The sequence below is a fragment of the Osmerus eperlanus genome, chromosome 19 (assembly GCF_963692335.1).
Source record: "Osmerus eperlanus chromosome 19, fOsmEpe2.1, whole genome shotgun sequence".
Taxonomy (NCBI): domain Eukaryota; kingdom Metazoa; phylum Chordata; class Actinopteri; order Osmeriformes; family Osmeridae; genus Osmerus; species Osmerus eperlanus.
The window spans coordinates 14,487,889-14,498,642 of record NC_085036.1 but is presented as its reverse complement, the minus strand read 5'-3'; the positions used below and the strand labels follow the sequence as shown (position 1 = coordinate 14,498,642).

Here is a 10,754-nt window from a genome sequence, read left to right as displayed (position 1 = left end):
TTATTATACTGTACTTCAACACGCTCGCCCAACTTTAACACCAAAAAACCAAGAGCTTCTCCCCCCAAAAAAAAGGGTCCGACTTCGGCACACACACACACACCTTTACATGCTCATTACACGACCACAACTGTTGGAGGAAATGCATCAAAAACTCATTCACAAGAACTCAAGAACTTAAGGAGGGTGTTGGGGGGGGGGGGGGGTTAACTAAGGAGTAACATTGCCATTGGCCACAAGATATAAACATTGAGGCTCTAAAATAAAGAAGAGTTATAATTCAGCCACAATAATAACTAAGTAGTCTAACAGATTTTTCAAACGGTATGACATCTTAATTCTCCCTATAATTTTCTTTTGAAGCAAAGTATTTTCGTTCTAATTGTGCATCTATGAATAAATTAAGTGACAATTCAAAAATAAACTCAGCTTCCCCCCCCCTTTTTTTTTTTAAACAAAGACATAAAAGTTAATACATTAATGCATTAGAACAAATCAAACAAATGAATTGAAAGGTGTGTTACCTCACGCCTTGGACAAATAACTGAGTTTCCCAGCAAACAGTTCTCATTAACATGAAGACAACTTGAAGAATGATTGCAGGTAAATGATTTTCAAGCCATGACATTTGCATTAATAACTCCTAAATACAATAAAGTCTTTCAGTTTCTTCCATTCCAGTGAAAGGAAGCAAAATTATAGCAGTCAGGAAATTTGAAGAGCAACCGTCTTAGAAATGTTTTAAAAGGGGGCGAAAAGACACATGGCACAGATACAACTTGGAAGCAATTTAAAAAATAAACGTTATAAAAAATCACTGGTATAAGTATACTTTTCACACAGGCACCTGAACATGAATCATAAGGGGAACCTTGCATATTATTTGAAGAACACATTGTAGCGTGCACACTCCCAAACATCCTGGCCACGACGCTCCACTCATCTCTAACCCTTGGTGGCCTCCAGCAACATCCTTAAAGGGTTGGGGGGGGGGGGTAAAAGGAGAAAATACAGCTAGAATCCTCATGTTAATGCTTTTCTGTACCCACATGAAGTAAGCTAACACACTCACTCACGTAATAAGTACTCCACTATCAAGAACCTGCTTTTGGTTTACAGATTGCAAGGCTAAAGTAATAGGCGAAGCTATTATATTTAGATGCATATTCAAAAATACCCATTTTGATTTGCTAAGTGCTTTAAAATATGGGGGTCCAAGTGGGACACATTTCTGTTACTCCATGTCTAGAACAAGAATCTGCTCAAATGCACTCGTTTATAACAGAAGAGATCACTTCTTATAAAATCAACACACACAACTCTGTCGGGACTGTCCATAACACACAACACCTAACTGCTGACAGGTCACCCTGTTGGACAGTAAGAGGCAAAAACATGAATCCACTCAGGAACAGAGGATCCACTCAGGAACAGAGGAGAGAAATCGGTTTTGGCTTATTGATTCCCCCCGTGGGGGTTTCTGAATGTTGAACATTTCAAGGGAACTTGGTCAAGTTCTTTCATGAACTGCGCATGGACAGAGACCATTTAAGAGACAGAGACATATAAACTATGTCCAAACTGTTAAACTACGCAAAGCAGACCCAGTAGTAACATTTCCCACACAGCTGATAAGACAAATAAAACCCCTCATACACTACTGCATGTGTGACTTCCACTGGCTTCCTCTGCAGCCGTAAGACATTTGACAGTTTGAGCTAAACCACTTGGACACACACAGCGTACAATGAATGTAAAACCAAGCCTTTTAAATCCCACAGGTCTTCCCTCTGCAGGTGATTTCAGAGGGGGGAGAACTTTGTGTGTAGCACATAGCCAGGGTGTGTGTGTGTGTGTGTGTGTGTAGCAGTGGTGTGTGAGACCTCCTTGACGTTTCTCATCACTCTGCACGCTGTGATGTGAAAACACAAGAGACAACAAGGAAGTACAGATGAACTCCTGCCATTGCATATTAACAGGCCTGACTCTTAGCTACTGTAAACCGAGAAGAAGCGTTTCAACCCATGACTGACAGAGGTCATCTGAACCGAACAAGGACCACATTTTTCATTTAAGGGTCGACACCAGAGCACAACAGAATACTTAGCTAAGGGAATCTGTCTGGACAAACAGCTTCAGAGCTTCATCGCTCGAAAGCTTAGCGTTAAGACCAGCTGCTTGCATGATGTGCCCCTCTGCAAGCTTAACATTTTGGTTTTTAGTCACAGCTCATTTGAGTATTCGTAAGTTTCATTCTGTGTGAGCTGTTCAAACGTTGGGCATCCCACTAGACCGGCGGAAAACAACATGGCTTCACCGACACTACCTGAGCGACATTTTATATTTCTGTATTTATCTTTATTTTTCTGAAAAATATCAACAGCCCAAAGCCATTCTCGAAAGGAGTATTTCATGTCCTCACATATCGGTTTGTAATTAAAAGATAAAACAATTAGTTTACATAAAGTGCTATTAATCCACACATCTAAATCACTGAATACCATGGAAGAGGAACTTGTGAGCGAGACATCCTCCCATGGCTAAAACCACCCCAGTGAAACATGGTGGTTCCACACCCACAGGGCTCCGTCCACAACACAACGTGCAGCTCGAGGTCAGCCAGCACCAGCTCAGGTAGTGTGGAAACAAACCTTACAACAAGAAGTGTGGATAAAAGCGTGTTAGCAAAACTCAAAACCATCACCGTAATCTCCTGAATGACCCCCAAAACAGAGGACTGGAGCCATGTTTACACACTGAAGTAGAAGTTACCTGCGAGTAACTGGTATCACAACTGTTGTCATGGTCAGGGTCATCAGACAGTATTGCAATTGCTTTTTGTCTGTCATCTTTGCGTTATAACAGTACTGTCAATTGTCATCAACAACTCGTTCATCTACACCAGTAAAAGACGTGCAACAAAATTGTAATACCTACAAAAAGATTAAAGACCAACGTAGAGATGGCATGAAATATTAACATAACAGGTACATTAGAAAATGAAAAATAAGTCTCTGTGCTAAGATAACAAGCAACAAAAAGTGGTGTATGCAAGTGTTTCCAAAATAATAGCATAGGAGGACTCAGGCCTCCCTACAGACTAAACACACCAAATTCTCCCTGTGATATCGAACACATAGCCCTTGCTCCATAACAAGTCATTTTATGGTTCTTCCAGAACTAGTCTCATGAAAGTTCTTTGAAACTAATCTCAAGTTGAAGAGGAAATCAACCACTATAGTAAAATAACTGATGCCACCAAATATGTGGATTGATGAAATCACAAGGGTTTAAGAAAAATATACATAGGTTAATTTCCCCAAATAAGGACTAGTTCTACCAATGTCCTGGTGTCAGGTGGCTCAGCACACATCACCAGATGAGGACCTGGCTGAGTGTTAGTGCCCTGACGCTCCCGGGCCCTGACGCTCCCGGGCCCTGACGCTCCCGGGCCCTGACGCTCCCGGGCCCTGACGCTCCCGGGCCCTGACGCTCCCGGGCCCTGACGCTCCCGGGCCCTGACGCTCCCGGGCCCTGACGCTCCCGGGCCCTGACGCTCCCGGGCCTGACGCTCCCAGGCCTCGCCCTCGTCTGAGCCCTGGGAGCGTCACATCTCGTCGTACAGGACAAACAAAAATAGTGTCAAAACAAAAACACACCCAAGAGTCAATATTCTGGGCACACGCTAAAGAAATGAAGACCAACGCTTACAGTTGTTGTTCAACCCTAAACCTTGTCAAGCTTCCTGCCTGGTAGCACCAGCATTCTCACACTCCAGGCGTTCACCAATTCATTTCTCTCACAATGGATTCACAATTGTACATATTGATGTGTATGCATAAACTAGGATATACCCAGGATGTACGTTTGAACGCATGGAGAAATAAAATGATTGAGGCATCCTACTGTGAGACAAGAGTCACCACAATTCGACAGGTTCAAGGCTGGAGAGGGGCTCAGTTCGCACCTTTCCATCGTGTTCCTTTCACGACCCAGAGAAGGAACAGACACCAAGGTCTGTCACAGCTGAAAGTCTCAAGAGTCTGTTCAAGTTGGAGGTAACAGCCCTCTCACACCAAGGGTTCTGCTCCTTTTGTAGTTCCAAACTCCGGCACACAATTTTCTTCCCAATACCTTGATTTATATCACAATGTCTTCAACCTCCGTCCTCCTCTTCAATTTCTCTTTCAATCAGATGACCCCCTTCCACCCCAACCCCTCCCATCAACCCCCAAAAATGTGAGTCCATTATCCCACAGAAAGTCTGTCACTTAACACACACACACACACACGACCATCTCTCAGTTCTCTCTCACTCTTGTTTTTGAAAGCGATCCCAACTGCCGTGGTTGTGACTGTAGCACCGAGCGAGAGGCTGTGTTAGTGTCGACATTCTCCCTCACTGGTCTGGTGCACGCTGGGGCTCATCGTAAATGACCACTCTATTTGGATCTGGGAATGGAAAAGAAAAGCACAAGAAGTCAGCAAGTTGATACTTTTTGTTGTTTGGTTTGTTAGCATAACATACAACAACAACAACATAATCTAACATGAGTAATAGTAGCTGGGTTAGGGTCCCATACCTTGTTTTTGCAAATTTAAGATGCATCCCATTTCTGTAGGACAAAGACACAAACATGAGAACTGACATGTCAACTTGTTTCACGTCAAGACCAGACCAAGAAAAGGTTGAAATAGAGAGCTAGAATGAAATATGAACATTTAAGAGATTAATCAAATTTCACTTATAAACAAAGACAACTAGACTACTTGTCAATGTGATAGACTCATAAATAATTTCAATTTCAAGCGAGTAGATTCCGAATTACCTTTAGTGTGATAATTAACAGCAGCTTTAAGATCAAACGACCCCCAGCTACACCTTCGGTCCAGGCTCCTGGGCCGTGCCTGCTCCTTAGAGAGACCCGACACCAGGGTGGTCAACGACGACTGGACTGTCTCAGCAGCAGCAGCGTGTTTACAGGAAGCAGCCAGCAATGCACCCGGACTCTTCGCCTCGCCCTTCGACTTCTCCAGGCCAGCATGATGAAGGCTGGCTCCTTCGTCCCTCGCCCCTGGAGCAGGGCCGAGAGCAGCAGACACACCACCGGGGGTACTAGTCCGTCTGTCCAGGTCTAGAGTAACGCTGGCAGGCTCAGGGCTAGGGGAGCTTGCGTAAGGACATGGCTGGTCTGCAGCGACAGTACACTCCCCTTGAAAAGTGACCGGCACGGTCTTCCCCTCCCCGCGCTGCTCGCCGCCTCCTCCATCAGCTCCAATGTTGGGCTCGTTGATGAAGGAGAGCCCCCACTGATTGTGGAAGATTTCTCCCAGGGCCTTCTGATGTGTCTGAGACGCTCGGTTGTCCACTTGACGAGCGCTGGGGAGCACAGGTTGCATATTTAAAGGGTTTAAGGGAATGAAAAGAGTACACTTCCTCGTTTCAAAAGCTGCTGCGGGATTGATTGAGGAGCTACAGTTACTGTCCGAAGAAGATGCTACTTTCTCGCCGCAGGGGAGAGAGTGGGCTGGTGGGATACTACTAGCAGCAGAAGCAAAGAAGGTACCGCCAGACGGGATGCCGTTTCCATCTCCAGAAATGGGTCCGTTAGTAAAGCTAGCTGAGGTGATGGTTTTCATAGCAGACATGGGGACCTGTGACAGTCTGACAGGTGCCTGAGGAGCCAGCAACTCTCCTCCAGCCTGGGCTGGCTTGTTTAGGTTTTCCTTCACTTTACTTGCATAACTGATCTTGGGCACGATTTTAGCACTGCTGTTGTCCACAGGAAACACTGGAGGGGGCTTGAACAAAGTCCAAGAATCCTCTTTAGTTGAGGAAGAGAGCTTGGCTTTGGTCCGGTCCTCAAACTTTTTACCAGAAGCGCCTGCTGTCTTACTGTCAGAGTCTTTCCTCTGCAGGTCTCCCCTCACATCCTCGGGAGCCACTGTCCGTCTTGGTAATGTGTGGTCTACTTTATGGGCTGACTTGGTGCCGTAGGGTCTGGGGCCGGCCCCGGGGTCGGAGGCCTCAGGGCTGGGGCCGGCCCCGGGGTCGGAGGCCTCAGGGCTGGGGCCGGCCCCGGGGTCAGAGGCCTCAGGGCTGGGGCCGGCCCCGGGGTCGGAGGCCTCAGGGCTGGACGCCTCAGATTCGGCCGAGGCGCAGCCGTGCTGCATGTCTCTGTTCCCGTCTCTCGTCACATTCTCACAGTTCTTGATGCTGTTCCTTCCCCCCCTGCGTCTCTTAGGAGTGGTGTATCCACCTTCAGACCCGCTGCCGGCGTGGTCAGGGGTGGGGTCGCCGGAGAAACCGTTGGTGATATAAACAGAGTTCACCTCCCCGTTCTGGAGCGACGCAGAGTCGTTATTTCCCGATTCCTGACCTTCACAGTGGTGGACGTCCAAGGCCCGGGCCTTGTCATCACTAGTCATCGTCTTAATCTGGACCAAGCCGCTCGCGGGTGGAGCAGAGGAGTAAACCTTTTGTGTTGACTTCTGTCTCGCGTTGGCATTTGTCAAATGTCTGTTACCATTGTTTGTGGTGGCGTGTGGGGTACCAGCTGTGTGATCTGCAGACTGGATCCTTTCCCCCTCAACATCACTGGGGTTTATTTTGCCATTACCTAAGAATACAAAATATAATAGTTGAAATGACACAGCCCTCTTGTCTGTTAGTCTGTACATTTCTCAGTAGTATGAACACATTGTACAGGTCAGGAAAAGTCAACCATGTTAGAGTTGTCAAAGTACAAACTATATTACATTGATTTAAAGGTTTAGTTGATTAAGTAATGTAATTAAGATGATCAATTTAAAATTAATGTTAGCCAACAAGTCCCAATGGGAATTAAGTCATTATTGTTAAGCTACATTTGGTAACTGGTAAAGTGGTTGCCGTTTTCAGTCGTTTATTGTAATAAACTAATTTATACTAATAAACTTGTTCAGATGTGCGAAATATCCTTCGTGACATAGGGGCATGCGTTTATAAAGTATTCTTAGCAAATGTTGAATTGCTAGCTGACTCCTTGTTTCGTAAGTTTCATGCACATTCATGTTGTTAACTATTTGTGTAAGATCGAAATGTTTGCGTGGCTTCAAGGTTGGTGGCCAGCCAAGATAGGACTGGGAGATGCAACAGGCCTACTGTACCTAGCCTCAGCTAGCGAGGAAGCTACTGGTTGCAGGCAGCTAGCGCTGGCTAGTTCACATTCGCTAGTCTGTCTACCGTTTATCACAAAAAAAACTCGCATAATAATGAATATTTAATGAAAACATGTAGTTGAGGATCGAGAATAGGCCGCTAAATAGATGCGTTCCGACTTGAATCTTATAGACAGTACACACTGTCAGCTAGCCAGCTAAATAACTGGGATTGGTAGTGAGCTAGCTAGCTAGCATACATGTTGTAACATGGCCGACAGGAAAAGGCAGCAGAACATTCCAGTGGAGCCGGCTTGTTAGCCAGACGAACATGAACCTGTTTTAAAAGTAGTTCAAGGCATCGTTACATTCTTAGGACAGCCATATAAAAACACGTGTAACAATTGTAAACATATATATGAACAAGTTAATGTTGATGGAATTGTTAACGGGGTAAAATGGTAAAAACTGGGTGGCGAATACTCGGTGCACAAGGTCAATCCCCCATCTGTCAAATCACCAGTGACAGCTGTCACGCTACGTTCACCCCAACCCCAACTAGCAGCACCATGTCAGGTTTACTTTTATCTAACCACTTTAAAAAAACTACGTGGTGTTATTTTACGCAAACAGCCATTACACTTTAACGTTTGTTACAACGATGACAGCTAGCTGGCTAGCCATTTCGACTGGCTTAGTCATTGACATAGCAAGCTAGCCACTAGCTAAGTATTAGCTAGCTAGCCACAGCTAGCTACTCAGGCTGCTGTCTGGCTGGCTAACTTTTCCGGATGGCCCAACCTGTTTTCTTCGTCTGCGTTTCCTGATGCTGGATGTGGATCTGCTCATTTTTTATAGACGTCTTCAATTGAATGGGACTTCTTTCTTCTCCATGGGGGTGATATCGTCTCTCTTGTGCCCGGACTTTGGGCTGTTCCTCCATTGAAGTGTAATAGAATATCCGACTGCTTCCACCAGCAGTGTCTGCAGAGTAGATGACTGCCGCTGGGAAACTAGAGTCGGCTGTAGAATCACCCAATCAACGACAGTGTAAAACGGAAGCTATTTGAGGCCCATGAATACGTCAGCAGAATGTCTAAAAACTATCAAAGCTACTATTTTGGGTGGACCCCACCCCTCTCTCGAAATCCAATGAGTTGGGACGTGTTTGGTTGTTCGTCAGAAAACAGGCATGTTATAGACAACCGAATTCTGTAATCTGGGCGCAGTGTCGTGTTTCCACCAGTGTGAGTCAGAATGGTCTGGACTCTAAGAAGCTTGTTGAATAGTTTAATAGTTCTAAAGTCTATTAAAGTCATCATTTTTGTCGCACCCTGATGAAAGGTGATTTGATGATTTGGCACAGATCTCTACGCGTTTGTTGGATACAAGCGAATGGTTGTTTTGCTCTGAAGTCACTAGATGGTGCCCTAGTTATGAGTCTTCAATCCACGAAGTATAATCCCCCTACTTGGTGTGTAGTCACATTCGCAGCGCCTCACATCTAAATAAAGCCGCCAACATGCAGATCTCAGACGGGGGTGAGTCTCGCATTGCTAAGGTAGAAAAAAGAGTAAGCAAACATTAGTCTAAAAACATACATCTGGATTTATTTGCATAATTTGCAACACACATTATCGGTTGTGACTCAGTAAATATATTGTATGTAGCCTACAATACACCATATCCATAGAGGTGATAATAGCTAATGATACAAGTTTAGACATATTAGCATAGAAATTCGAATCACTCGCTCCTATTTCATCTCCTCTCCTCAGAATCAGAATCAGTTTTATTCACCAAGTGAGTTTACACAAACAAGGAATTTACTGTGGCAGGAAGATGCATATGATAAACATATAAGAATATAAAAAGTAGAAAATGTACAACAGTCTAAATAATCCCCTCTCCCCTCCTCTCTTCTCCTCTCCTCTCCCCTCCTCTCCCCTCCACTCCCCTCTCATATCCCAGCCTCTCTCAAGCATGTGTGGTCCTCTGAAAGAAAGTCTACTTGTGCAGTAAAGATGAAGATGAGCTCCTGTGGCAGCCCCCTCACCAGCTCCACTGCTGCTGCCTCTCCTCGTTCCCCTGCTCCTCTCCTCCCTCCTCTCCTCGTTCCCCTGCTCCTCTCCTCCCTCCTCTCCTCGTTCCCCTGCTCCTCTCCTCCCTCCTCTCCTCGTTCCCCTGCTCCTCTCCTCCCTCCCCCCTCGTTCCCTCCTCTCCTCCCTCCTCTCCTCGTTCCCCTGCTCCTCTCCTCCCTCCCCCCTCGTTCCCTCCTCTCCTCCCTCCTCTCCTCGTTCCCTCCTCTCCTCCCCCCTCGTTCCCTCCTCTCCTCCCTCCTCTCCTCGTTCCCTCCTCTCCTTGTTCCCTCCTCTCCTCGTTCCCTCCTCTCCTCCCTCCTCTCCTCGTTCCCCCCTCTCCTCGTTCCCTCCTCTCCTTGTTCCCTCCTCTCCTCGTTCCCTCCTCTCCTCGTTCCCTCCTCTCCTCCCTCCTCTCCTCGTTCCCTCCTCTCCTCTCCCTCCTCTCCCTGGGTGATGCGGATGTGGATAAGTGGTTTCATTTTTGGAAACATTGAGAATGTTACCTTCAGACTCCAACGGGAGGCAGGGCAGAGGGAGGCACAGGTAACACCGCACAGGTAACACAACACAGGTAACACCGCACAGGTAACACCGCACAGGTAACACATGGAGAAGTTGTGTTTCTCTGATGTTCCTCCCACTGCTAACAGAAGCCTCGCGGGGGCGGAGCCACGGAGACACAGCCTATCACCTGCAGCGGGTCAGAGAGCAGCTGAAGAACGTCTTCCCCACGGACACTCACAAGAACGGTGAGGTGAGGAGAGTTCTGGGTTCACAGCCGTTCTAGAACTTTCTCTCAAGAATGTTCAGCGCAACAGCTTCCCTGGGTGGGACAGATATGCAATTTTCTAAACGTTTATATAATGTATGCATGTATAATGAAACCTGATTCATGCTTCCATCTCATCTTTTGTTGTTGGGTGTTCCTCATCTCTGCTCCCAGGTGCAGGTCCTCTGCTTGGACACTAGGTGGTGCTGTTGTTTCAGAAGGCAGAGCTGATATCAGAGCGCACATCAGAAGAAGTCCCTTCCTCCACACTGGGATCTGGACGGCTGTAGTTGTTCGGTCCGTCAGTCGATGAAGGACTGATCTCTGTGAGTCGACAGCATGGCACTAATCCCTGAGCTTATTCCTTGCACTTCGTCTTGGATGCAATAATACCAATTTGCACTGACTGTACATTTTGATATCCTGCCAATATAAATGCATTCTCACTCAGGTATACAGCACCTGTCACGTGCGAACGGCGATATTCGTTGGGCTATTATTGTTATAAAATTGTTTTGGCATTTCTGTGTCCATGACTCTTTGTGGCAGGAATACGTTGCATTCAGTTCTGCATTTGTGATATTTTACTTTGAATAAAAAGCAGTGCAGATAACACCAATAGTGTTCTTGTCGTGAACGTTCAGTCAGAACCATTATCAAACACACAGATACATCCATATTTAGGATGAATTATGAAATAGACCTACTTATTAAATGTGTAGCCTGGAGGTAACTTTATGACAAACCGACTAGTTGTTACAGTA

General features: G+C 46.1%; 1 protein-coding gene and 1 long non-coding RNA gene across 3 annotated transcripts; one reads left to right on the top strand and one right to left on the bottom strand.

Moving 5' to 3' along the window:
• Window positions 1-438: 438 nt before the first annotated feature.
• Window positions 439-8,328, bottom strand: nufip2 (nuclear FMR1 interacting protein 2). 2 transcript variants are annotated; one of them, XM_062484861.1, is made up of 5 exons: window positions 7,942-8,328; window positions 6,094-6,620; window positions 4,830-6,060; window positions 4,584-4,616; window positions 439-4,452 (listed from the first exon to the last, which is right to left on the bottom strand). In XM_062484861.1, the coding sequence occupies exons 1-5, from the start codon at window positions 8,081-8,083 to the stop codon at window positions 4,400-4,402; spliced, it is 1,986 nt and encodes a 661-aa protein (XP_062340845.1). In that variant the 5' UTR covers window positions 8,084-8,328; the 3' UTR covers window positions 439-4,399. The 2 variants fall into 2 exon arrangements, with proteins under 2 accessions (XP_062340845.1, XP_062340844.1); XM_062484860.1 differs by having other exon boundaries at window positions 4,830-6,620; window positions 7,942-8,326.
• Window positions 8,329-9,689: 1,361 nt separating this feature from the next.
• On the top strand, window positions 9,690-10,588 carry LOC134039164 (uncharacterized). The gene is made up of 3 exons (XR_009932751.1): window positions 9,690-9,764; window positions 9,872-10,048; window positions 10,165-10,588. It is a non-coding gene; the product is annotated as an uncharacterized LOC134039164 (long non-coding RNA).
• The last annotated feature ends 166 nt before the right edge of the window (window positions 10,589-10,754 follow it).